The sequence below is a fragment of the Monodelphis domestica genome, chromosome 1 (genome assembly GCF_027887165.1).
Source record: "Monodelphis domestica isolate mMonDom1 chromosome 1, mMonDom1.pri, whole genome shotgun sequence".
In the NCBI taxonomy this organism is placed as follows: domain Eukaryota; kingdom Metazoa; phylum Chordata; class Mammalia; order Didelphimorphia; family Didelphidae; genus Monodelphis; species Monodelphis domestica.
The window spans coordinates 493,744,751-493,771,714 of NC_077227.1; the positions used below are offsets into that span (position 1 = coordinate 493,744,751).

A 26,964-nucleotide genomic window follows, 5' to 3' on the forward strand; every position below is an offset into this window, starting at 1 on the left:
CATGTATTTTCTCCCTCATTATAATATTCTTGAGGATAGGGACAATCTTGCTTTTTCCATTTGTATACCCAGCATATAACACAGTGTTTAGAATATTGCTTCATAAATACTTTTCATTCACCCCTCATTTTACAGAGGAGGAAATCAAGACCTAAAGAAGTCCAAGACCCCAGCGTTTTTAAGGAATAGAGTTGTGTTTGAACCCAGGTTTTCTGACTCCAGATTCAGTAGTCTTTTCTATTATACCCAACTGTCTCACCCACTGGTCTTAGTTTTAAACTGAAGTTAAGCAAAACAAATCTCATCTGTCTTCCACATGACAGAACCCTTCAGATGTTTGGAGACACCTAACCTCATTTCCTTGTTCCATTTCCTTCTGTTAACAGGGTCCCTGGACTGGTAGGTCAGGGGAATGCTAGAGCTATAGTATAACTAGTTTTCAGCAAAGCCTTTGACTTAAGTCTCTCAAGGTACCCACTTGGGCGAGGTAGAGAGTTGTGGGTTCAGTGGTATACTAGTAAATATTTAACAACCAGTTCTTCGAGCAGGAAGAGGGGAGAACATATGCATAACCCACATTTCAAGAATCAAATAATCTTTTCAGTTCTGGTTTTCTTTCCAAAAACGTTTCAAAGGTTTCTTTATTATTGTGCGTCCCACTTTTTCTCCCCCCATTTATGATTAAGCTCAGTTTTGCAGGGTTGGTCACCCTGGGCTGAATTCTGTGCTCCATTGCTCTTTGGAACATATTATTCTATTCTCTCTTACATTTTTTGGTGGGTGGAGAATAGTCTTGTGATATAATTTCCTTTCCTTTGTATTTGAAAGTCTTTCTCCTGCTTGCTTATAGAACTTTTGTTTCTGAATTGAATTTTTAAATTTAACCACTATGTGTCTTGGAGTTTGCAGCCTTAGGTTTTTTTCTGGAAGAGACCTATGCATTCTTTTGATTGACATTTAATTTTCTATGTTATATTCTAGGTGTTTCTCTTGTATTATTTTTCGCATTATGGTGTTCAGATCTTTCTTCTTGTCATTCTTGTCATTTGGGAAACCTATGATCCTTACAAACCTCTACACATTTTGTCTTTGAGATCAGTATGTTTTGCTTGAATAGTGTGCAATTTTCTTTTAATGCTATTATTTTTACTTCTCATATAAAATACCCTCCACTTCTGTATATTTGCATCTGAATCTATTGTTTTTTTCTTTTGTTTCTTTGAAGAGACTTGCCATCATAAATTCTAGCTTTTTTTCATTCTGCCCATTATTTTTGTGGCACAAGCCATAAATTCTTTCATAATTCTCTTTTGAACTACTCAAGAATAATATGTTGACGTTCCATGCTCTCCTCATTCCACAGGGTCCTTTTTCTTATCAGTGTTGGATTATTTTCCTTTCCTTTACAGTATTTATTCATAGATGCCTGAATTCAATTTTTGGATCTGGAGGCCATATTTCCTTCTGTTATTAATGATTTCCTTCCTGTTTTATCTGCTTATGTTCAAGGTCTTATAGTTTTCTTCTTCCTGGGATCTTTAATAATTTCAGTCTCTTCCTCCACCTTATATTCCTGTATGGTGGAAACGATTGTTCACTTTCTGACTGTCTTCTCAGATGGTAATTTCCTTGAGAACTGATTCTCCAAGCATCTTAACCTCCTCCCACACTAGGCAATTCATCAGCCTGGGTCTCTACCCCTAGTGACTTTTGAGTGGACAGAACTGGCCCTAGCTGGATGTTCCCTTTGCTCCTCAGTTCTCTGAGCTGGCACCAGTAGTGCAGAGACTTGCAGGGCTGGTGCTGTGGATTGCCTATCTTATCACTGGCAGTTCAGAGCTCTGCAGAGCTAATATCATGGGACTGGGTTGATAATCTACCAAAGCACTGGCTATGGGTCGTGTCTCCCAGAATAATTTTGTTCTTAAAGAATGGAGCAAACTTTTGTAGTCTGGAGTCAGGGTCTCCACTACACTGTAAGAGGGGGCTAGTGTATTAAGTCCTTGGATCAGTTAGTGAAGCCTTGCTGCCAGCCACTGGAGAGGGGTACTAAATGAGCTCGGGGCAGGAATTGGTTCATGCTTTCTCTGTTTTGTTTTGTGTTTTTGTTTTTCAGTTCAGGTTCTATATCTTTAATCCTTTTGATTCTGGCACTACTAGAACATGGAGATTGTTGAAGTTGCTTTATCTTTAGTGCATAATTTCTATTTTGGGGAGGCTCAAGGAGTCATAAGGATCAAGGAAAAACTCTAGTCTTTCTAATATGACCCAGAAGTGAGCATGACCAGCTTTTAAGTTTAATCTGCATTATTATTTTCCCAATCACTTTCTTTTTAAAAAATATATTTAATTTTGCCTCATCACATTCTTATGTGATTACTCAAAGCTCGGTTCATAGTATTTGTCCGTTTCTAAGGTGCGAATGTTCACAATGAAAATTTGAAAATTGAACAATTAGCCCCTCTGAGCCAGTTGGAGCTAGTTCCAACACACTCTTGTGTAGGCCATATAATGATACCGTTAGGTAGATTCAAAATGACCTGAACAACCAATTCCAAAGAGTGCTGATTAGTGAATGGAGTAGCATTGATCTTGGTAGGAGGTCTCCAGTGAAGTGCTCCAAGGATTTCTGCAGGCTCTGTTTCATCTAACATTTTTATCAATGACAGATAAAGGCATGCATATCAGATTTGTAGATCTGGATAGGGTAGCCACGTTCTTGGATGGCAGAATAAATATCCAAACAGACTTTTACAGTCTAGAACGATGGTGCACATTTAAGATTAAATTTAATAGGAATAAATGGCAAACTAGGGGAGGGGTGGCAAAACAGTTACATCATGTGACCTTGAGATCTCAGTAGAGTACAAGGTCAAGATCATTATGAATTTTTAAAATGTGGCCTGGCACCCAAACATGGTAATGCAATTGTGGGCTGCATTTAGAGAGTCAGAGGGTCTAGAATGAGGCAGGGGGTGCTTCCTGTAGATCAGATCTATAGTATTTACATCTGTATCACATTTTATTTATTTTTTTAAGCCCTTACCTTCCATCTTGGAGTCAATACTGTGTATTGATTGGTTCCAAGGCAGAAGACTGGTAAGGGCTAGGCAAGGGGAGTCAAGTGACTTGCCCAGGGTCACACAGCTGGGAAGTGTCTGAGGCCAGATTTGAACCTAGGACCTCCTGTCTCTAGGCCTGGCTCTCAATCCACTGAGCTGCCCACTGTATCACATTTTAGAAAGGACTTTGGCTAGCTATGGCTTCTATAATGGTGGTGTTGAAGGAAGACTAGTTGAAGGAACTAGGGATGGTCAGCCTAGAGAAGACTTAAAAGACAACCATTTGAATGATGATCATCTGGAATTAGGGATGAGTTTTGTTTTTCTTGGCCCCAGAGGACACAATGAGGAATAATGGGTTGCAGCGGCAGATTTTGGCTCATTGTAAGGAAAACAGATCCCTAACAATTGTCCAAATGTGAGGATTTTCATCTTGGAGGCTGGGGATGGGGGTGGATGGGTCAAGTAGAGGCTAGATGACTACTCGTCGGGTATTTTGTAGAAGGGAGAGGTTAGGCCAACTTACCTTTGAGGTCCCTTACAACTAATATTCTGGCTCTGGTTTAAAGGCAAGTCTGAGGCTCCAGGTAGAGGGGCCACTCACAAAAGAAGCAGAATATAACATAACGGAATGGAAAAACCACTGTGGGAATCGGGAAATCTGGGAATAGAGAGGCAGTCTGGGGGGTTCAAGAGTGCTAGGCTTACAGGCAGGGAGATCTCCATTCAAATCCCACCCAGATACATACTAGCTAGGCGCCCTTGTGGAAATCCCTTCTCTTCTCTCCAGGTTCTCTCTGACTTCTCTCATCTATAAAATGGGGAGGACAAACGTTCTCCTTCTCAGAATTATCACGAGGACCAAATGATTTCACATATATAGAGCATCGTCCAGGCTTAAAGAGCCAGATAAGTACTCGAGGATGATGTCTCCACTCAGCCTTCTTTGGTCCAGGCTCAATTACTTCCTTCACCTGACCCTCTGAGAGCATTTAATGACACCTCACCATCCGGATCGCTTTCTTCTGCAGATGCGCATACTTTTCAGTTTCTCTTCTAACACGTAACATTCAGTAATGGACACCTCAGACTCTGGATGTGGCTGGACTGGTGCATTATGGTTCCTGCCCTGGGGGAGCTTCTGTAGAAGAGATGTGAGAAACGAGGGATCACTGTGGGCAGGGAGGAGGCCTCATAGGAGGATGCCACTTGGGGTGGGCATTGAAGGACAGGTTTATCTCAGTAAACATTTGTTGAATTAGGCTGACCAGGGGGATTATACAGGGGAAAGTGACCGCAGCATTTGCCTATGAGTAGGTGGTTCCATTCTTTAGTTTAGTGATCCTAAACATTTCAGGCCAAGGTTATAAGGCTCATTTCTTCCTTTTCTGATTAAGGCAGGTTTGCCTGGGTAGCAGCCAGGAAATAGTCTTCTCCCATTTGGATCTCTGCCTGCCCTCTAGTAACTCTCCAACCCATCCATCCAGCTGAGTCTATTTAAAATGGTGCTGACTCATCCCTTTTTCCAAGTTCCTTTTTTAAGGGTCCTGAGTCTTAGGGAAAAAAAAACACAAAAATACAAATATGAACATATATACACATTTGTCAATGAGGCCAGGGGACTTCGTCTTTTACCACTCTGATGGCAAAAATTAAAAATGCCCCTTTTAGGGGCAGCTAGGTGACTCAGTGGAGAGAGGAGCAGACCTGAAGGCAGGAGGTCCGGGTTCAAATCCTGTCTCAGACACTTTTCAGCTGTGTGGCTCTAGGCAAGCTCCTTCACCCTGATTGCCTAAACCTCACCCCTCTTTTGCCTTGGAACTGATACACAGTTTGATTCTAAGGCAGAAGATGAGGATTTTTAGAAAATTCTCCTTCTACCCTGATGTTACTCAAGGAATGATAGAATCCCTGAGGAGGAAATTACCTTAGAAGGCCTGGTAGATTAATCCACGACTCTTATTTCCAAACACTTATTTCATTCATCAAATGTTTATTTTCTGAGCAACTCTTCTGTATCTTAAGAATGGGGGGTGGTGAGACATTCCCAAGGAGCATAAGACAACGTATCAGCCTTCAAAGAACCCATTATCTTCTTGGAGAGAAGATGGTCTGCCACCGTGTAGCACAGCATGCTGGGAGTCCCTTGGGCCCAAGGTCACATTCTAGTCACGCCACTTTCTGGCCATTTGACACTTAATCAGGGCAAGTTATTTGTGTGACCTAGCTCAGATTTTTGACAATTGAACCCCATACCCATCCTTGAAGTTGTCAATTGTGCCCCTGTGTAAACTACCCAACCGATTGTCACATATGACTTGAAGCAGCATGATACAGAGGGCCTGAGTTCAAATCCCACCTCTGTCACTTTACCCTCTGCATGAAATTGGGGAAATCCATTTACCTCTGGGAGACTGAGTTTCCTCAAAAGTACCATTTAGCACAGTGGTCTTGAACCAGGGTTGACATCCATAGTCAGAGGATTCATAGACATCAGGCTAGAAGAGACCATCCTGTCTAACCACTCTTTTTATATGGGAGGAAGTGGAGGCTGAGAGAGGTGAAGTGGCTTCTCTGACATCACACAGAAAGAATTCACAGCAGAATTTGAACACAGGTCTCCTTGACTCCAAGTCCAGTGCCCCATCTTCTCCAGCGTACTTTCTTCCCAATCTTGACCTGGTTTTTCATTCGTTAGTTAGTAAACCCTTACCTTCTGTCTTAGAAGCAATACTACATGTGGGTTCTAAGGCAGAAGAGCAGGAAAGCCTAGGCAATTTAACCAGGAGTTAAATGGCTTCCTCGGATGTTAGGAAGTATCTGAAGCCAGATTTGAACCTAGACCCTCCTGTCTCCAGGTCTGGCTCTCTATCCCCGGAGCCACCTAGCTGCCCCAAGTCACAACGGATATGGGGGCTCATATTGAGCTTGCCAGTCACAAGTACTGCTTGATCTTCTCCAGAAAGCTTGCCATTGCTTGTTGCACCCTAAATCGCTGCCTGCCTCGGTCCCGTGTCTCCATCTCACCCATCTGACTTGCTTTATTTGTAAGATACCTGGAATGCCCCCTCCCTTTGTTGTGAGGACTAAATAAGATCATGCGTAAAGCATTTTTAACCATGAAGCTCTACTTAAATGCGTTCATATTTGTATCAATGTCAATGCCAGGATTCAAACTCAGACCCTCTCATTTCAGCTTCACTATGTTTTGCACTGGGTTGAGAGCCATCTTTTGTGTCCCCGAGGTCTCAGACCCTCTTTTATTTCTGTCTTGACAGCGGAATTGGAGTTTGTGCAGATAATCATCATCGTGGTGGTCATGATGGTGATGGTGGTGGTGATCACGTGCCTGTTGAATCATTATAAGCTCTCTGCCCGCTCCTTCATCCACCGGCACAGCCAAGGGCGAAGAAGAGAAGAGAACCTCTCTTCGGTAAGCCATTCTCTCTATCCATCTCTCTGTATACCTTGTGGATTTGTCTCCCTCATCCTCAGCCTTTGGGGCTTGGGGCACAAGTCACTTTCTCTGTCTGGGCCTCCTAGAAAGTGGGACTGTCTACCCACCCCTGGGGTGGGCCCAGTGAGAACAGGAAAACATGTTGGAAGGATCAAAGGGACATCCAGACACAAGGGATTCTTACAGTGTTTTTTATGTATTCTTTGCACTTTTTTTTTAAACCCTTACCTTCCATCTTGGAGTCAATACTGTGTATTGGCTCCAAGGCAGAAGAGTAGTAAGGGCTAGGCAATGGGGGTTACGTGACTTGCCCAGGGTCAGTCTGAGACCTGATCTGAGCCCAGAACTTCCTGCTTCTAGATCTGACTCTTAATCCACTGAACCACCTAGCTGCTCCCTCAGCAACTATTTTTAAATGAAGATTATTTATTTATCTTTAAACTTTTACCTTCCATCTTAGAATCAATACTGTGTGTTGATTCCTAGATAGAAGAGTGGTAAGGGCTAGGCCATGGGGGTCAAGTGACTTGCCCAGGGTCACCCAGCTGGGAAGTGTCTGAGGCCAGATTTGAACCCAGGACCTCCCGTCCCTCTCTAGGCCTGGCTCCATCCACTGAGCCACCCAGCTGCCCCTTTTGCACTTTCTTAAAATGCCCCCCAGAGTGATTTGAGCTCAAGTAAAGCAGGATGGATAACTTGTCCCTAGTGCTAGACATCTCTCCCCACCCAGAGGACAGGATGCTCTTAGCTTCTTCAGGAAGCATTTCCTCCAGGACGGGGCGGGATATTGGCTTCTTTAGACACACTCCCTGGGGGGCAGAGTGGTGCTTCACTCTGCTCCGTTCATGCTGCACTCCCTAAGTGCTTCAGAAAGCACTTTCTGGAAGGTGGGATGGGATGCCCTTAGCTTCTTTGAAAAACAAAGTCTCCATTGCTGTATCCCAGGCCTGAGTCTTTGCTCCACCTGCCTGTTGTTGCTTGGTGGGGAGGCTGCAAAGAAAAGAGGGTGTGACCAGACGAATTCCTAGATCTTTTCCTCTTAAGTCTCTGTGATCTATAATTTAATAATTTAAGGCAGGAAGTGCTGCCGTATAATGTGTCTAATTGAAATTACAAAGGAGAATTGAGAAGGGCTGTACGTCCTCAGGGCAGGAGCCGTGTCCTTGCCTGAGCTGAGCACCATGGTGAAGCACACACGGCCAGGTATTCGTCAGCTAATCATACAGGAGCCCAGCTGGAATGACAAACATTGATACCAGGTCATTCATTCATTCATTCATCAGGTCGGTCAGTCCGTCAAAGCCTGGCAGGAGGGATGGTAGAGGGAACGGGAGTCCTGGGTTTAGAAGGGATTCTCAACTCCCCAGACAAATCACTTAATCACTCTCAACCTCAGTTTCTTTATCTGTAAAGTGGAGATAATAATACTTCTATAGGTCTCCTCTCAAGGCTGTGTGAGGAAAACATTTTATAAACCTTTAGGCACCGTATAATTATGAGCTATTATTATTCAACAAACCCAACAGCTGCTGTGTGGAGGGCGCTGGACTGGGGATGGAGGAAGTGCAGTCCTTGCTTTCAGGGCGCTTAGAGTCCAGGAAGGCAGAGCCTTTCGCCCCCGCCCCTCCAGCACACACGGCCCATGCAGGAGTGTGGAGGAAAGAGCCGCCTCTGCTACCTTGCTCGGAAGGGCCCTTCCATGGAGGGGCCTCACACATTTCTAAATGGAATGCTTCAAGGAAGGCCCCTTCTCGGGGAGGTCGGCACACGCCGGGGCCCCAGGCAGGAGAGGACTCGGTAGCAGCGGGGATAAGGTTCATTTGGCAAAGGGCACTGAGCAAACAGGCTTTCTGCTGGCAGGTTGGGGCACCTCTAGCCGCCCAGACCCTGGAGGCTAGCACGTCAGCACCGAGGGGCCAGGCTTAGACTGGCAGGGAGGAAGGTGCCCTCGCTGGCGATGGGCGTAGCTGCTACTCGTCAGGAGAGCAAAGGACCCTTTGAAATCTCGGCTCCTGTCCTTCTCCTGGAATGCAGAATCCGCTTTTCATGCCACTGAGGGAAAAGCCACGTTCCCCTTGGAAGTCCCCGGGCGTCGGGTGTTTTGTTTTTCCTTTGCCTGTACCTCCCACGAAGGGATAATTCTTCAGGAGAAGTTGCAGCTGGCACACGTGGTTATGTATCCTGCGTCTTTCTGACCAAAATGATTTTCTTTCATATTATGCCTTATCTCATTCGGATGAGAGGGAAGAAAAGGGAAGCCCCACTCACCATTGGAGAGCCCAACAGGCCTGCCCTTTTTCATAGAATCCTTCCCATTTAATGGACGAGGAAAACAAGGCAGGGCAAGAGTAAGAGATCTGGCCAGGGTTTTCCAAATGCAGAAAGAAGGCTGCAGACACTCAGCCCGGCTCCTGTCTGCCACCAGGAGAGAAACCCAAAGTATCGCCTCCCCCTAACTTGGCAGAGTACAGAAGTGGGAAGATAGGGAACAAACCGAAAGCGGGTTGGTGTGCTAGGAAGAGTACTAGAGGGTAGTGAGAAAGATACAGAACAAGCAAGGAAGAGAAAAGCATCGATAAAACATTAAAAATATGCACAGATGGAAACAAAGTTCACAAAGAGACCCAAACAGGGCATTCTTGTTAACTGTTGTTAAATTTAATATAAAAAGCAAACTATTTAAACCATTCACAATTTCACTTGCAATCCTATTTGTTATTCTCTGTGAAATTAAATGTTTTATTGATGACTTTTTAGCTCATAATAAAAAGAAAAATGAATGTTTATATATATATGTATATATATATATACATATATATTATACATATTTTTAAAGAAGAAAAGGAATGCTATATTGGGAGTCAAAAGACCTGGTTCTCCTTCTGGCTGAGCTATTTTCTAGCTAAATAGGACCTTGAGTAAATTACTTCTTCCTTCTGAGTCTCAGTTTCCTCATTTGCAAAATACATGGGTTGTGCTAGATGATTTCTAAGGTTCCCCTTCCAGATGCTTTTGTGATCCTCTTGACTAGTCCGTGAAGGGCCCCCTTCTCCTGTGCCTTCTACTTGCCCTTCTTCCTTATCATTATTATTTATAAGTCAGTTTAGGAGTCCCTTGACCAGGGTTCCTACCAAAACTAAGCCAGCCCCCTTGCCCCTGGGGAAGGCCACCATTGTGTAAATATGAAGCCTCATTAAATGGGGCCTCTGGCCTGAGGAGAAGGGTGGGGAGGATGCCCTGTGCCTCTTCCCAAGAGGAGGTAGCCACCAGAAAGCATCCCAACTTGAACCCAGCCTCACAGCCTGGACTTCTCTTCCACCCCCCCATATCCGCTTAGTCACCGGGGCCTCCTCTCACATGTGCTTCTTTATCTGATTCCCACGGTCACTTCCCGAGTGAGGCCTGGCCCTCATCACCTCCCCTTGTTTCTTGGGTTACCGCAGAGCAGCCAAAATCCTGAAGGCATTTTCCTTCCTCTTTTACTCTTCTCCATAGCTAAGTCGGTCACCAGGTCCTGTCCATTCCCCCGCAGAATAGCTCTCGGGTCCTCCTCCTCTCCATTTCCTACCCTTTGCCTCTGGTCTTCTTCTTTTACTTTTTGATTACCTTCCATCCTAGAATCAGGCCTGTGTATCCGTTGCAGGGCAGGGGAGCGGTGAGGGCTAGGACCTCCTAGTCTTCGGGAATCTCTTGCCTGCTCTCCCGGCTCCTCCAAGTAATTGCGTGCACCCTGCCAGAATCGGCGGCCCTTCCTCGCTTCATTATTTCCGGTTTTTCCTGTTTGTATGTATTTGGTTTTGATTGTGAGCTTTCTGAGGGCAGGGACCATCTTTGGCTCTTTTTGCACCCCAGCAGAGCACAGTGCATACTAGTCACTTAATCAATGGATATTATTTAGAATCTCCACATAATTTAGCACCTAATTCTGTCTTAATTTGTCTGTCAGACTCTGAACTCTTTGAGGGCTTTTTATACTTATTCTATTTCCCCCACAACCTTGACCCAAGGGATCAGGTACATAGAATCATAGATTTAGAACTGGAAGGGATGTTAGAGGCCATCAAGTCCTAATCCTTTCATTTTCCAGATATGAAAACAAACATGGTGACGTTAAGTCATGGATATAGAGCCAGGCTTAGAGTTCGAGGACCTGGGCTCAAATTTCAGATACTTCGTAGCTTCGGGACCCTGGGCAAGTCACTTAGCCCCCATTGCCCAGCCTTTACTATTCTTCTTAGTATTGATTCTAAAACAGAAACAGTTTGTTTTTGTTTTGTTTTGTTTTGTTTTGTTTAGAAACCCTTACCTTCTGTCTTGGAGTCAATCCTGTGTATTGGCTCCAAGGCAGAAGAGTGGGAAGGGCTAGGCAATGGGGGTCACGTGACTTGCCCAGGGTCACACAGCTGGGAAGTGGCTGAGGCCAGATTTGATCCTAGGACCTCCCGTCCCCAGGCCTGGCTCTCAATCCACTGAGCTACCTAGCAGCCCCCAAGAAAGGGTTTTTTAAGAAAAGACATTGGAATTTAAACTCTGATCCTCTTGATGCATGACCCCAACCCCTAACCACTACCTCACACTCCCTTAACATGACAAATGCTAAATAAATACTTGTTACTCAATTATAAATTAAGGTCTGGATCTTTAAGTAAAGAGACAAAAGACAAGCTACAAAGAAAGGATCACCAGATTTTAAAGGAAAATGGGACCTTAGAAGCCAGCTAGTCCCATCCCCCATTTTACAGAGGAGGAGACGAGTCCCCGGAAGGTTTAAATGGTTTGCCCAATGTCCCACAGCTAGTAATAGAACCAGAATACAGACCCACCCCTTCTAGCCCCTGTCCAGCCAGAAACAGTCAACTAATAGTCCAAAGAAACTATAGATTAAATGGGAAATAGACACAGCAGGTGGTGTGGGCTCAGGAATAGGGGAAGGCTTCATGGAAGATGAGATGGGATGGGTCTTAACGGGTGATGAGAATTCAAGGGAGCCAAGGAGAACGAGGGGGTACCCTTTTTCACAGGCTTGTGCGGGGGCCCAGAGAAGGCCGGTCAGCCTAGCACAGCTTGGGGATATTCTGCCAGGGAAGCCCCCTGCTTGTTTTGGTGCTATTGCTGGGGCTCTGCGCTTTGCTTTCATAAAACAATTTAGCCAAATCATTCCTATTTTTAATTTCCTCTCCTTATGCAACCTTTAATTATTTTTCCAAATGTTTATGCATCTTGAATGATGATAGCCACTTCATCAGAGGCTCCCCCAGAATACACTGTGTTTTTGATGAGACCTGTGCCGTCGGGAGAAAGCCGCCTTCTGCCTCCAAGCAGAACTTGGTCCTGCCTGTCAGTCGATATTGGGAATCTGGGGCCCAGAGGTTAAGCTCTGGCCTCTGACATAGCCCACTTTTAGTCAGAAGCCAGAATCAGAGAGCACCGTCCTGAGTCAAGACAGCTGCCACCGCCATTGCCCGGCTCTGAAATCACTTACCCTTTTTAAAAAAATTCATTTCAACAAAGGTTTATTTTATTTAGCACACAGTCCTAGGGAGGCAATGTGTTAAAAGTCCTGGCTCAGAAGTCAGAAGGCTTTAGTTCAAATCCTGCCTGTAACATGATCTGTGAGGTCCTGGGCAAGTCACCCAAACTCTCCGAAGCCTTCTTCAGCTGCAGAATGACAGGTTGTGCTAAAGGACTTTCAGCGTCCCGTCCAGCTCTAATTCTACAACCCTCTGATCTGTTCTCTCTAGATGTCCCACCCAGTGGAGTTTGACTGCCGTGGACAGTTCTGTTTATGAACTCCCTTACCCTTCTAAGCTCAAACTGTGCATGAGGCTAATAACTTTTCCCATTTTCCAGATAGGAAGACTAATCCCCTGGGGAGTGAAGTGTTCTCCCCACATTCCTTCCCAGACAGACAAGAACGTCGGGACAGAGTAGGATAACATCCGTCAAGGAAGAACCAATTCCGTTCCATTTGATTAGCATTGATATTACGTACTTACTACATGGCAGGGACTATGTTAGGCACTGGAGATGGATACAGAGATAGAAAGGAATTCTTCTTGCCCTCAAGGAGCTTACATTCTTCTAGACTGAACCCCAGGCAAAGTCTAAACGAAGTCAGATCCTCCCATTTCCCTCTTTTTCTTGACCACTCAGGGTCCCTCATTGAAGGACAAGGCACAGGAGCTGGAAAGGACTGCAAAGGCCATCTAGTCCAACCCTCCCACTGTAGAGATAAGCAAACTGAGCCCCAGTAATAAGAGTGAAAAGAACTGAACACTCCATCCATCCTCACTTGTTCATTGCAACCCTACAGAAGCTGACAGGGGAGGGCTAATTAGTCCCATTTTAAAGATGAGGAAGGTGAGGACCAGCAAGGTTAAGTGACTTATGCTTAAGTTGGGTTACTTAACAAGTCTGTGAAAGCTATCTTCTGACTCTCAGTTCAATACTTTCTAATATATCAGACTCAGGACATTGTCCAATATTAAGAGGAATCTCCATTCCAGGTTAGCTTGGGATCATGAAATCAAGAGCCAGAGAGAGATCAGCAAGGCCAGCTCTCTGATTATGCAGGAAACACTAAAGCCCAGAGAGTTAAGGAACTGACCCAAAAGTCAAACAGATATAAAGTAGTAGAGTCAGAATTTGAACCCAGAGCTTCTGATTCTAAGTCCCACTATGCTATGCATTTCCAGGGGTGACCCTTGGGAGGCGAGGAATGAATGGCCTCTTCTCCAGATTCAGGAGGGAGCTCAGAAGGCTGAATCCAGATGGAGGGAATTCTGAATTCCCAGGAATCCCTCAGGAATGTCTATTCAGGAATCACACAGGATGCTGTGGAGAGGAAGAACTCCCCCCTTTCCTTTTTGCTGGGAGCAAGCTGAGGACAGGAACTCCTGACTTCCTGCTTTCCTTCCACCTCCATGTCTGTGAGCCCAGCTGCCAGGGGACATAGCATACAGCACGTAGGCCCAATCAAAGGGCTACCGATGGCTGGACCGGTGCCCTGGTGAAACTCTGGGCATCCTTTGGGAAAAGAGCAGTGATTGGTCCAGTTATATACCTTTTAGCTCAAAGCCTGAACTGCCCCAAGTTGGATTAGGAGACCTGAATGTCCCCTCTAGTGGGTCAGCAGGGAATGACAGCCATCGGACATCTGTCTGGACAGTCTTTGAACAGTTTTCTAGGCTTCTGCTTTCTGGTTTGCTGACTTTCCCATGTGCGGTCCATGAGTAACCAAAGCCACTTTTTCTATATTCTGAGGCTCTCCTTCCAGCAATGAGTTAAGCCTTCCTAGACTTTGGGCAAGCCTTTCACCTTCTCAATTTTTTGTTTTGTTTTATGCTTTACCAAATGTGATTAAGAGTCATCTGGAGTACTGTGAAACATGCATCCTATCTAGATTTAAAAAGGGATGAGCGACATTGTCCTCGCTGGCATGTTTGTCAAGTTTGGCGTACTTGATGGAGATAATGAAACGTCACAGTACCTAAAAAGCTTCTAAACTTGGGTAGAGGGTCTTAACCATTTGAAAAGCAAAGCTGTTCACATTTAGTGAATTTGCATGTTCACTGGAGATTCTATATTATAATTTTAAATAAATAAGAATATTTGGAGAAATATTTTTCCATGGCTCCATTTGCATCTTTGTTTTTCAATGATTTTGCCAAAATAAAAATTCATACGACTCTTTGAAATAGCACTGTTTATTTTCTGATTTGCAAAGGGGAGATGATAACATGTCCTCCTTTCCTCCTAAAGCTGATGTGAACCATGAAGTAGGTGGTGAGGAGGGGCAATTGATAGAGCTGGGCCTAAAGTCTAGAAGACTCCTCTTCCCGGGTTCAAATCTAGCCTCAGACACTTAGTAGTTGTGTAATCCTGGGCAAGTTACTTAGTCCCATGTGCGTCACTTTTCTCATCCATCAAGTGAGCTGGAGAAGGATATGGTAAACCACTCCAGTATCTTTGCCAAGAAAACTCCAGATGGGTCACAAAGAATCAGACACACCTGAAATGACTGAACAACAACAAAGAAAGGTGACGTCTACCCCCGAGGTCCTCCAGCTTCCCTTTGTCGCTATTTTTGCACTTACATACTCGATACTTCCAACCCCTCTGAAAATCTGGTTTTAGGAAGGATTCTGAGATCCTTCATTTATATCCTTATGAGTAATGGACCGAGGGAATGCAAATGCAAAATTTCAAGTTTCAGCTCTCAAGGCTTTGTCACCAGGTGAAAACAGTTGAAAGAATTAGGGCCCAGGTTGAAGAAGCTACTTTTTAGGAAACAGGGCCCCCCTACTAAAAGGATTATCCCCCTGGCACCCAGAGACCTTTCCTGTTCTTCCAAAAGTCCATAGAGCTAGAGAGGCCTTTGAAGATCATTTGGTCCAAATTCTTCTTTTTTCAAATTTGTAAAATGAGGTTCAGAGCATGGAAGTGTCTGCCCGTAGGTGAGCTGGTGAATAAGTACAAGATCTCGAAGAGTCTAAAAGCAATCTTTTTCCTCTGAGAACTCAATGGGGCCCAATAACCCTTCTTTGCCCCTATCTACACTTATGTTGCTTCCCAGGCTGAGTAGGCTTACAATCAGTTACAGTGACTCAATTACATGCATTCTGAATTTTTTATTATAAAGCCTGACTTTGGGGGGAGGGGGAGAGAAAGGGGCCAGGGAGATATCTAGGTGACATAAAAACAAAAAAATGAATAAAATCTATTTAAAATTATATATATTCTAGGGGAATAGGAGGTGAGGGAAGGAGAGGGAAATAGTGGCACAACTCACCTCCTCCAAACAACAAATGATCCAAAACCCATTTCAATTTGGCTTAGGGTGCCTTGTATTATTTGGTTTGGGAGAAGAAAGCCTAATGAGGTTGGATCGACATTAGAATGAGTTTGTATTCTGTGTAGAGAGATCAGCTAATGGCTGGGGAAGGGAGTTGATTGGGGTGGAAGAGGGTTTAACATTTGCTTTAGTTCATCTAGAATGGGGGTGGCTGGGACATGCAGTTACTACAGAACTGGCGACGGTTTTGCTCCTTATTAACTCTTACGAGGGGGCTGGTTCCCCAGGGAATCAGTGGAGATGGGGGGCCTCGGCAGGAAAGAGCACCGCCCTCTCGGGCCACAGAGACCTGGCTGGGTGGGCCTGCTTCTGGCAGTCCCGGGGCCCTAATGAAATCTGGTTTGGAATGTCTCAACCTTGCTTGGCTGTGCTGAGTGAGAGTGGTTTGTGCGGTTTGGACGCTCCACGGGGTGCGCTGGGACTATCTCCTCTGAAAAGGAGGCAGCTGCTCTCCTCCCTCTACCCCCAAAGCCTCCCAGGGCTGGGTTTGGCGGCCAGCAGGGAGGGTGATCTGGGGGCCGCTTGCCTCCCCCTTGGATCTTGGGGACCAGTGAAGGTAGCCGCTCTGTAAGGTTTCCCAGAAGTCCTCATGCTTTATTAATTGTTCACCAGATGGACTGTAAGGATTGACAAGGTCTTTTAAAACAGAGTATAGGCTATCAGAACCAGAAGAGACTCAGTAAAAATCCCATCTCTAAATCCACAGAACCTACGAATGATCTTCTGTCAGGGCTCTCCGGGGCCTTGGAGTTTATTCATGTCAACCCTCTCATTTTCTAGATGAGAAAACAGACCCAGAAAGGGAAAGTGGTTTATGGAGGGTCCTAGGACAAACTCCTGCCTGATTCCCAGGAGGAGGAGCAGAAATAAGCCAGCAGCCCCCGTGAGTGATGGCTCTCTTTTTGTTTCCCCCGTTTAGGAAGGAAGTCTGTGGCCTTCAGAGAGCACCGTCTCAGGCAACGGACTCACAGAGGTAAGGGCAGAACCCCGTGTGCTCAGCCCCCCGTCCGGCCCCTGTCCTCCCCTCGGTCCCCAGCGCGTCCGACCTTCCTCTGCCAGCCTCCCTAATGGCTTTGTTTCCCTTCAGCAGCAGATCTACGCACCATCCCGCTCAGCAGACCGCCTGACGGTACCATCCTTCCTCCAGAGGGACCGATTCAACCGCTTTCAGCCCACCTATCCTTATTTGCAGCACGAGATCGACCTCCCACCCACCATCTCCCTCTCGGATGGCGAGGAGCCACCCCCTTACCAGGGCCCATGCACACTTCAGCTCCGGGACCCAGAGCAGCAGATGGAACTCAACCGTGAGTCTGTCCGGGCCCCCCCTAACAGAACCATCTTTGACAGCGACTTAATAGACAATTCCATGTATGGGGGGCCCTGCCCTCCGAGCAGTAACTCTGGCATCAGTGCCACGTGCTACGGGAGCAACGGGAGGATGGAAGGGCCGCCGCCGACGTACAACGAAGTGATCGGGCACTATCCTGGCTCAACATTTTACCAACACCAGCAGAACAATGGGACGCCCTCCATACTGGAGAACAACAGACTTCACCAGTCACAAATCAGTAGCCTCGAGAGCACAATTGCATGGAACAAAGAGAAAGAGAAGCAAAAAGGACACCCCTTTTAAAATCCAAAATAAGGAAATACACACACACACATACAGAAAAAAAAGTAAATTAAACACTCTGCACTTCTTAAAAGAAAAAGCAAGAGATGGACAGGGGGTGGGGGTGGGGGGTAGGGACGAGGATGAAGATGGGGGGATGGGGGAAGTGAGAGTAAAACCAACCCGTCTCCACCTCTATGTGTATAAATATTTACTTGTTATGTCTGGTCTGAATGCTCAAGCCAAGAAAGCTTGCAAAAACGTTTCTTTGTTAGCTGTGTCTTGAAGTCAAAAGAAAAAAAAATTGACAGTAGTCTTTGTTTTTGTTTCTAGTTGAGCTGTGTGCGTGAATGCTTTTTTTTTGTTTATGATGATTTCACTTAACTTTAAAGACATATTTGCACAAAAACATTTGTTTAAAGATCTGCAATATATATATAAATATATATAAAATATGAGAAACTGTATGTGCGGCGGCAGGAGTATTTTTGTATTAGAAGAGGCCTATTAAAAAAAGTTTTGTTGTTTTCTGACTAGAAAAAAATGGCAATTTTTTTGAGTGCCAACTCAAAAAGTGTGTATTAATTACATTGTAAAAAAAACCTACAAAGCAGGGGTTTAGAGTTATTTATATAAATATTGAAATTTTGCACTATTTTTTAATATAAATATGTCAGTGCTTGTGTTTATGGCAGCCTCTGTCCCATCTACCACAGACCGTAGGGGGTAAATTTTCAACCAGATTAAACTAGCCAAAGGGGTAGAATATCCAAACTTTGAAAAACCGCACCCCTCTATAAGAGCACAGTCCAAGAGACTGCATTCCAGGCAAAACAGTCATGTCCAAGGTCCCCAAGCTGGACCTAGGATATCCCAACTTACTAAGGCATACTTTAGTGATAGACAATTACTGTTCTTTACATTCCGTACTGAGCACGGAAATTCTCCTCTGGGCCAGTTATGATCATTGGAGTAAACAAAATTCAGATGCTTCTGAATTATAAGGAAACCCAGAAAGTTATCAGAAATCCAGATTACCTGTTGTGAGCTATACCTTTTTCCATGATAAGAATAAACTTCTGTTACTGAAGGAATCTAGGGGTTTTTTTGTTTTTGTTTTGTTTTTTTGTTTTGTTGTTTTGGGTTTTTTCCCCCTTTTTTCTTCTCAAATCAGAATGATGAAGGTCCCTGTTGGGAATGTTTCAAAAGTCCACGGGAGTCAATTGCAATATAGCTAGTCTGCCTTTGAGAGTTTCAGTGTTTCTTTGAAGACACAAGTGACGGTGTTTGTCATTGTGCAAAACGTCTTCAGAGTGAATTCCAAAACTTCCATGAAGGTTTAGTGCAGTGAAAATGTTCGGGAGCTAATCGCATCCCTGTGAATGGATTCTAGCTAAAACAACAAATGAAAAAAGACTACAGATGAAAATAAAGAACCCAGGTTGGCTCCTGTGATTCGTTTAAGGCTTGAAAAAAAAACAAAGTCATGCTCGATGCTTAAGAAGCAAAACTCTTTACCTCTTCTGAGATGTTTTCACTAGGCAGCATCATCCCCCACTCCCCTGCCTTTCCCCACAACAATCGTTTTGATGTGTTTATTTATGTGTTACATACGCATTTTTGTCTTACTATGCTATTGTTTACATTTTTATATTGTGTTATTTCAGATAGATGTGATACCCTTGTGGTGTACTTGTATGTCAGAGAGAGAGCGAGTGGGAGCCAGAGGGAGAGGATGAGGAGAAGAGAGACCAGAAAGCGGGAAGGGCGGAGCCCTGGCTCCTTGCTCTTTGATGGGCAGGTATAACTAACCTGGCCACACTTTCCCGACTGCTGAGGACCGGACTTCCCCGAACTGGGAGGTGGTGTTAGCTGGGTGAACTCCAAGGTTGAAGAGTTCTATTCCCATGGAGGTGTGTTTCATTTTCTGCTAACTAGTAGAATAACATAAATGAAAGATATAAAAGGCAATAACTATTGTTTTTAAGCAACTTTTTTCTATTACTTGAAAAACTTGAGAACAGTTTTGAAGTTCTGACCATTTGAACACTATTTATATATATACATATATATATTAAAAACGTATATATTTTAAGAAGATGACGAATAGACAAACTTGAAGTTTCACCGTTTGGCTTGTTTGCCTGGCGATCGTCCTTTACCTTTACAATATTGGAACCTGCCCCTCTATGGTGTCCTCAATTCCCCAGGACTTTAGTCCCATCACCTAAATTTTGCTTCCCTCTCCCTGCCTCCCTCTCTCTCTTTCTCTCTTCCAAAAAAAAAAAAAATCGCGTAGAGAAACCAATCCAATTTGTTCTGAAAGGTACACGGACGCATTTGTAGAAGTTTTACAAAAATGTATCTTTCCTTTTATGTGACATGTCTATCTAGTGCCTTATTAAAGAAACAGTAACCCTCTGTTGCAAAGGGGGGCAAGGAAGTAAAACTCCTGTTACAAGCACCAAAGGGAACTGGCGTTTGTTGTCCTCCATGGCAAGGGCTACTGCTTCTTTAAAACCATCCCCTTCACCCACTAGCCCCTGTGCGATGTGCCTGGCCCTGGGAGGTTCGCCCTTCTGTCATCCACGTTCTTGGGCTGTCTGTCAGGTGCTGTGCTGCCGAAAAGCCACGGTGGAGATTGCCTCGGTGACACCAACCAAAAGACTGACATAGATTCACTGCCCTCTTGAGCTGAAACGCTTGACTAATGGGATTTCATTCTGCAGTCAAAGTGGTTTCTTTGCCACGAGATAAAAAGAAAGAAAAATGGTTACCTTTGCAGGTTGGCGGCAGAAATAGGGGTCATTTATTCTGAATGGGGTCTGGCCACTCCTAGGAGCTCAGCGTGGGGGAGGGGAACGTGACTAGGAAAGCAAGCTGACGGAGAGTGAGGACACTGACCGAAAGCGGGCACCTGTCTCTAGAATCGCCCCCAGGAAGCTGGCTTCCATCTGCCCACCCGGCGCCCTTCTGATAAAGCTTGTGAAATGACAGAGGGAAAGTTTCTTTTTCTTTTTTTTTCCTTCTCCCAGTTGAACGGAAGACAGACACCACCCAAATGCTGCTGGTACTTACTCTTGGCCTTGGTAAACAGCAGGGCAGTCATGCATGGGGCACTTGAAATCAAAATGCTAACAGCCAGGATCACAATATCCCCAGGAGAGGGCTTTGCCCACAAATCACAGTGTGTCCTAGCCCTTGTTTCCTTTAGCCCATCTCTCCCGTTCCCACCCCATCCAACAGAGGACAGAGCGACTATCGGGATATTCTTGCAAACATATCCAATATAGTCTTGGATCTTGGGCACCCTTTCTTTGAAAGCAGATATTCCCAGACAGTTCTCAGCAGGCTCTCCCCTTCATCTGGCTTTAGGGAAGGTGAAAATGGGGAGGGCTCCTATCTTAGACCAAATAAGGATGATGGTGTCACCCAAGCCTTGTGGTATCCAAGGAGGACGGCGGTCTGGGTCATTCCCTTGGGGGTGGAGACTGGTGAAGCCCACCTGTTTCTTGATGAGTTCAAGGACAGGTAGACCATTTTCCTAACCCAGTAAATGACTTCCTTCCAAGTCCATCATCACATTGAAGTGGAAGGAAGGGCAAGGGGTAGGTTTCCTCAGCAAACCCCTTTTTGTATGTTGGATGGACATAATGAAATTGCACTAATCACCATATTTTTTTTTTGAATGCCCACCATTTCCACAAAGGGTTAAAATTGACAGACTCCAGGTGTGTAGCGTAAACAGTGCTAGGCAAGAACCGAATTCATTTCTACTCCCTGTGAATTGTATATTTCGGAGATTTTTATACGTGCAGCTCAGATACAAAAATTTTAAAAAAACCAAACCAAACCATGTTTTCCAGAAACCGCGCTTCAGACTTTGCTGTACTATAGAGCTCAGAAGGACAGCATTACAGTCCTCATTTGCCTGCCTTATAATCACATTTCACTGTATTAATATTTTCTGAAACTTCCAATTATGTTGCTTCAGCTCTAGGCAGACCTGTATCCTGAGTTCTGTTCGAGGTAAACTTCTGTAAACTATTGGCAGCACATTCAATGCAGTACCTAATCTATATTTTGCTGTTTTAGTATAAATATGTACTCTGATGCCAATTTACAAAAATCTGTTGTAAACGCTTATTGTGTAACAGTAATCAATAGCAGCAGTGGCGACATTCAAAAACACTGCACTACTTATACAATAAATTTTACAATTCTTTGGAGTGATGCTCTTCTTTTGACTCTTACTCAGATTCATTGATGTCAAACTAATTCCAGGAAGGGATAAGAGATTCGATCAGGTATATAAGGAGGTCCTGGGATACTCTGCTGACTGTGACTGTTGTTAACTTCTTTCTGCTTCTTTTTTTTTCTTTTTTAAAATTCTTACCTACTGTCAGTATCAGTTCTAAGACAGAAGAGCTGCAAAGGCTGGGCAATGGGGGTTAAGTGACTTGCCCAGGGTCACACAGCTAGGAAGTATCTTGAACTCTTTCCTTTCCCAAAGATCTGACATGAATACTATTCTGTGTTCATCTAATTTACTTCTGGAGTTTCCTTCTTTATATTCAGGTCATTCACCCATTCTGAGTTTATCTTGGTGTAGGGTATGAGATGTTGATCCAAATCTAATCTCTCCCACACTGTCTTCCAATTTTCCCAGCAGTTTTTTTTATCAAATAGTGGATTTTGGTCCCCAAAGCTGGGGTCTTTGGGCTTGTCATAGACTGTCTTGCTGAGGTCATGAGGTCTATTCCACTCATCCTCCTTTCTGTCTCTTAGCCAGTACCTTATTGTTTTGATAACCACTGCTTTATAGTATAGTTTGAGATCTGGGACTGCAAGGCCACCTTAGGAAGCATCTTGAGGCCAGATTTGAACTCAGTGTCTCTGGACTCTAAGCTTGATGCCCTATCCACTCACTGTGCCTCCTAGCTGCTCCTTGTTGATGGCACTCCTATTTGGGTCCAGCAGAGCTCAGAAGCCTAAAAAGCATTTTTAGCAACTGAGTTGGCTAGAGGATGTAGAGGTGATGATAGTTGAGATTTTTGAGGGTGAGGAAGAGTAGTTGCTAGGTGCAGGTAGATAATTAAGATATTCCACAAAATTATTACCTCCAGGCTAGGGATTCTTAACTTTTTGTGTGTCATGAACCCCATGTGGCAGGGTGAACCCTTTAGATCTCTTATCAGAATAATGTCTTTAAAGGCATAATATGAAATGCACATAATTACAAAAGAAACCAATTATATTGAAGTATAGTGATATGTAGCTACGGCTAGGTGGTGCAGGAGTTTGATCACTGAGCCTGAGGAAGACTCGAGTTCAAATGTGACCAGATACTAACCATATGACCCTGGGCACACCACTTAAGTTAGTTTGCCTCAGTTTCCTTAAATGTAAAATGATCCAGAGATGGAAATGGCGAATCACTCCCATATCTTTGCCAAGAAAACCTCCAATGGGGTCATGAAGAGTCAGACATGATGGAAACAACTAAACAACAAACTACATAATAAAATTTAATGCTTATGGATCCCTGAAACCTATAGGAGAGACCCTTGGGGGTTTGGGGCCCCTAGGTCAAGAACAGATTGCCCTGTTTTAGGTAATTGCAGTTGTTTGAAGAGTGAGACTCAAGCCCAGGAAGGGAATAATTCAGGAAGGGAAGAGCTAGCTGTATATTGAGCAATCTCTTTGTACCCCAAGCAGCCACCGAAGAAAGTGTTGCATCTGTATTTCTCCTTCCTGGGCATCCTGTGAGCCACAGCAATTCTTGGGACCATCCCTAGGGGCAGGTGTTTCGTTTTCCAGTATAGGCAAATATATGATAATAAAGGCATGAGAGGTTGCCCTGACTTTCTTATATGTTGACTTTTTTTCCTGACACTCCACCCTATTACTCGAAGAGCATATCTGAGAGACTCATGTAATAATCAGTGCTTTACAAAGCTTATTTATCTATGCAAATGGCACAAACGATTGCTACCTCTGTGAATCTGATATTTAGTAAGGCCTGTGAGATAAGCTCTGAAGTGCCCAGGATCAGAACTCAAATTGTTCATTTCAAACCAGCTTTCTTGAATCTGCCGAAGGAATCCTTTTTTCTCAGCTGTGACTTATTATTTCCATTTCCTGTGCTTCTCAGATGGGATAACGTGACAAGCCAAAGTATACAACCGGAGGGGAGGTGGTTTCAGGAGAAAATGGACCGTGTGCCACTGCAGGCGTATTTACTTGAAGGATTTCCATCCTGCCTGGTACTACTGGGAGGGGCGGTACTTTTTAAATTTAATTTTGTTATATTTTATTTTAGAAGGAAGCATTCTCTTGCTGCCTCAGGGTCTAAAAATGGGTTCCTCTCCCTCAATCTAGAGAGTCAGGAGTTCTGGGCTCAAAAACTGTCAGCACTGGTGAAAATGTACTTGCTTAGCTATCTCTCCTAGGCACATACATAGACCTCAGACCAAAAGAATCACAGGCATGGTTGGGGTTTCTGACTCTGGCCTAACTTCTGGTATCATTTTTTAAATTCCTGATTTGTAGCTTGACTTAGCTTTGTCCTTTTTCTGAGTTTCAAAAAGGACTTAATTACATGAGATGACTCAGATGCAGAACAATTTTCCTAAGCAGAGAGGCCTATTTGTTCTACTATTCCCTGGCATTCAAGGCCTTCCAAAATTTGGCCACACCTGATCTAGTAAATTGTATTTCTCACGGCTTCCATGGAAACATGTTCCTTTTGAGGCAAATTGTCTCTTCCCTGACTCCTCCCAAATGCCATTCTTTTTCCTGTGTTCCTTCCTTTTTTCCTTCCTATATTCCTTCTCTCTCTCTTTCCTCCCTTTCCACTATTTCCTGGGCAGAATAACTCTTCCCTGGAGTTTTGCTCTCTTTCAAGATTCTTCAGCTGCTCAGCCTGCTGGTGACAATCTCCAAAAGCCCTCCAAAGAAATTGTTTTACCCTCCCCACCCTAACCTGGGGGAAAAACCAACACAGTCAAGTAGTTCTTTTAATCATTTATTTGTCCTTAAGCTCTTCTAGCTGCCTTAGGTGAGGCGGGTTGGGTTGGTTGGAGAATTCTTTGACTATTATCCAAAAACCTCTCATTGTATGAAGTTGGAGAAAAAATGGATCCATGGAGGAGAGAGAAGAGGTCCACTATCACACCCTACTGCCTGTCACCAGTCATCTCTTCTCTGAGGATGGAGGAACTTCAGCTGGGACAGTCCAGTCCCCATCCATGAAGGTCTTCAATTTGAGGCTAAATAACCACCTGTTGGGGATATTGTCAAGGTCTTTTTTACTCAGGAACAAGATAACTTAGGCAAACTCTAAAGTCTGTTCAAACCCTCAATGAGGCTCTGTAAATCTACAATGGGCTCAAGAATGAACAGTTTTAATAGTGCTCCCTCCCCCTACTCTGAGGTATATTGTCCAGGCTCGGAACCAGAAGCGGTCACAACACAGACACCATGAATATGTCAGACCCTCTAAAACCAAGACCGTAGGGAACCAGTCCCCAGGAGTTCCAGTGTTCCCGGCGCCATCGTGCACTGAACCTCTCGGTGCACCAGTCTCAGCCTACATTCCCTCCACTCATTCTCAGGAGCCTCAAGCTTTAACATACCATTGTAGCAAATCTCCCTACTGAAACTGTCCCCTTTACACAGAGCATGCCATCTCCATGGAGCTCGTCTTCTCCCCTTACCAGCGTCAGGAGACTCCTCAACATGATACCCATTTATGTGTAGGATGACAAAAGAGAGGACTGCCCCAACGTGGAATGGGCTGCCCCAGAGATGCTGGGTTTTCCCTCAAAATTCAAGCAGAGGTCAGACAATTACTTGCTTTATAAACCTTAGAGGGGATTATTTTATTTTTTAAATGTTGGAAATTGTCTTTTTAAAAATTTTATTTAATTAGTCAATTTAGAATATTTTTCCTTGGTTACCAGAGGGGATTATTTTATACAGAAGAGTTTGGACCAGAGGGCAAATGAAGCCACAAAAACTGCCAAATACTATAGATTTGAAAACACAGCTCTATGATAATTTCCAAACACTCCCCATATGCTGGCTCCCCATCTCAGGCATTAACAGAAGATACACTTCCCAGAGAAGACTCCCTTGATTTCCAAGCATTGAGATTTGCCAGCAAAAGAGGTGTTTTATAAGAATCTTGGAAGGAGACCGAAGTCCCTCCCAACTTGAAAATTCTGAGATTCCCAAACCAAATTCTAACCTTGTTGTTTTTTCTAGCTTTTGATAATTGTCTGGGAATCACAGGCTATAATAAACCTGGAGGAGGTCCTTGGCACAGAGAAAGGATGAACTTATTTTTCTGGACCCACACTGTTTATTACTTCTATTCTGTATATGTCCAACCCTCTGCTAATAGATTGGTAGATACTAGAACTAAAAGACTCTTTACCTCCCTGATAGCAGGGAATCCTTTAGCAATAGGCTTTAAATAAATGTTTATTAGGGATAAAGGACTAAACCTGACATTTTCTTGATATAGAGAACTTCCAGAAGAGGAAACTCCCTCTACAAATGCAATTTAGCACCTCTGCAACTCAGAGACATAACTGCTTAGGGTTATGCAACCAGTATGGATCAGTGACAGGATTTGAACTGAGGTCCTCCTGACTCCAGATCTGTATCCATCAAAACACTTCCAAAATGTTTATCAAATGAACTGAAAAAGGCAAATGATTCTGGGTTAGTTATTTCATCCAGATTCACAAACGTCCTTTGGTTGTGACCTTATGATACAAATAGTACTAACTTTCAAAGATGGTGGTCAACTGAATCAGAAATCATAGCTACTAATCCAGCTAATTATTCTCTCTATAAGGAGAGGCATCATTGTGTAGCAATTGGAGCTAATCTAGAAAACCTAAACTCATATCTTGTTTCTGATACATCTTGGATCCTTTCAATTCATTAAACATATATTATGTGCCTACTCCTGTGCCAGGTACTACTAAGTGCTGGAGATACAAAAAGTAGCAAAAGACAGTCCCTGCCCTCAAAGAACTTGCAGTTTAATGGGGGAGAGAAACATGCCATCAATATATACAAAGCAACCTATACCCAAGATAAATAGGAAATAATTCTAAAAGGGAAAGCACTGGAATTAAGAGGGATTGGGGAAGGCTTCCTGTAGAAGTTAAGGTTTTAAATGGAATTTGAAGGAAGCCAGGAAGGTTAGTAGTCAAGGGAGTGAAGCAGGGAGAGCATTCCAGGTGTGGAGGACAGACAGAAAAATTCCTAAGGCCAAAAGATAGTGTCTTGTTCCAGGAACATCCAAGAGACCAGTGTCACTAGATTGAAGAATATGTGTTGTTGAGTAAGGTATAAGAACATAGGAAGAGGCTAGGTTATGGAGGATTTTGAATGCCAAACATCATTTTTGTATTTGACCCTAGAGGCAATAAGAAGTCACCAGAGTTTACTGGGAGAGCAGGGAGAGACATTGGATGACATGACCCTGGGCAAGTCACTTTATCTGTTGGGGCTCAACCCCTCTCTAAGACTAGAAGTTGCAGAAGAGAGGCCAGCCTTCATGGGTAGATGGCTCTCCTCACCTGAGAGTTCTTTATGCTAGACATCCCAAATCCAGCCCCTGTTTTCTGTCATTTTCTAAAGCAGTAGGAATAAACACTAACAATCATGAATTTCTAATTGCTACAGGTTTGGAAACAGAACTATATGATAATTTCCTCACACCCCCACAAGTTGGCTCCCCATCCCAGTCTTTAAGGGAAGACACACCTCCCAGAGATGGTTTCCCCATGCCCAGGCGGGCACTGGGACTTGCCAACAAATGGGCTGTCTGTTCTATAAGCATCTTGGAAGGAAATCCACCTTGCCAGGGAAGTGATACATTGCTTGAAATTACCAGGAAGAAGACAAATTACTCTGAATCTCTAAATTGGGGAAGTAGGTCATCCCAGCAGGCTCT

The 26,964-nt window shown here is 44.1% G+C and overlaps 1 protein-coding gene across 2 annotated transcripts in view; it reads left to right on the top strand.

Moving 5' to 3' along the window:
* PMEPA1 (prostate transmembrane protein, androgen induced 1) overlaps nt 1-21,217 on the top strand; it is a 90,399-nt gene extending 69,182 nt beyond the window's left edge. Inside the window, exons 2-4 of one of the 2 annotated variants that reach the window (XM_001377706.3) lie at nt 6,341-6,495; nt 16,293-16,346; nt 16,461-21,217. In XM_001377706.3, the coding sequence (XP_001377743.1) occupies nt 6,341-6,495; nt 16,293-16,346; nt 16,461-17,009 (758 nt within the window). In that variant the 3' untranslated portion in view covers nt 17,010-21,217. The remainder of the gene's footprint in view (nt 1-6,340; nt 6,496-16,292; nt 16,347-16,460) is intronic. The other variant, XM_007475673.3, reaches the window with a different exon arrangement.
* Nucleotides 21,218-26,964: the final 5,747 nt, after the last annotated feature.